This window comes from Perkinsus marinus, assembly GCF_000006405.1.
Source record: "Perkinsus marinus ATCC 50983 genomic scaffold scf_1104296943478, whole genome shotgun sequence".
Taxonomy (NCBI): Eukaryota; Perkinsozoa; order Perkinsida; family Perkinsidae; genus Perkinsus; species Perkinsus marinus.
Window position 1 is genome coordinate 1 of NW_003211822.1, and position 1,193 is coordinate 1,193.

At 37.9% G+C, this 1,193-nt stretch overlaps 1 protein-coding gene across 1 annotated transcript; it reads right to left on the bottom strand.

Annotated features, from left to right (window-relative positions):
- Window positions 1–107: 107 nt before the first annotated feature.
- Pmar_PMAR012967 (map3k delta-1 protein kinase, putative) lies at window positions 108–635 on the bottom strand (the record flags this gene model as incomplete). The annotated part of the gene is made up of 4 exons (XM_002781188.1): window positions 108–155; window positions 214–270; window positions 435–504; window positions 547–635. Coding segments are annotated over 4 exons (264 nt in total), but the record flags the coding sequence as incomplete, so codon positions are not given.
- Window positions 636–1,193: the final 558 nt, after the last annotated feature.

The window sequence follows — 1,193 nt, forward strand, 5'->3', positions numbered from 1 at the left end:
AATCGAGCAGTTCCAAAATCGGCAATCTTAACACGTATTGGATCCTCCTGGTGGTATCTTAGGTTCAACCATGTAAGATACGGAATAGGTCCACTCACGACCCACACGGGCTGCTCTAGTAAGAGATTCAACGACTTGATATCCCTATGAATAACCTATCAAAAAAGGCGGAGCGAAGCGAAATTCCGTCACGCGCCACAAAATTATCCCCACCGGTGGTCGCGCTGAATGCATAAAATATATACCTTTCGCGATGTCCAACATCATGACCTGATGAACGCAGCAATAACATGATCAAATCGATCAGCTGATCGATTTCCTCAACACAGAGATTCATTCACGTCTTATTTCACATGTTACAAAAACGGACATGATCCGTATCTTCCAATGAGCAACCTAAGATACGCTCTCAAAATCCGCTTCGCTCCGCCCACCGCTCGCTGTTTCCAACTCAGCTGAACTCCTCTTCTCACATGAAGTAAATCATATAAACACCCGCCAGAACTAAATCGATCACGTGATCGATTATCTCACTTTTTCCCTTACCAAAATTCCGTGAGTATTCTCAACGGCTTCAACCTAGTCTGCGCTCCAACCAGCAAAACAATATTAGGATGCCGCAAAGTCAACATAACCTAAAAAATCCAAAATTTTTCGAAAATTTCAAGAAAAAAAATGCTTCCCAATTTTTTTTCAGAAAATCTGAAAATTTTCGGCCGTACTTCTTTACAGATTTTAGGAAAATCTCTATTTTTCCGTAAATTTTCCCCAAAATCCTCGCGAAATACCAAATGTCGAATTCTCCATAATTCCAATCTCCATAACCATTATAATAATCGGCTTAATACAAAGTGCAGAATGCAAAATACACAAAAAATAATTTTCTCGTAAAATTATACAAATTTTTTCACTTCCAAAAAATCAATATTTACACTGGATTTCACTCCGCAACGTAAAACCATATTTAAATTCTGCGGAAAACCATCCCACAGAATTCGTCAAACGCGAAAAACTCTCATAAAAGTCAATTTTTTACCGAAAATCGTTCGTTGTGAACCTCTCAAAAAAATCGAAAATTATCAATAACGAATGAAAAGCAGAAAATCACGAAAAATCCACAAAATACAAAAATCTCGCTTCTGAAAATTATACAGTACCCCCAACCCTAGCAGTGATAAAAAAATACCGAAAAA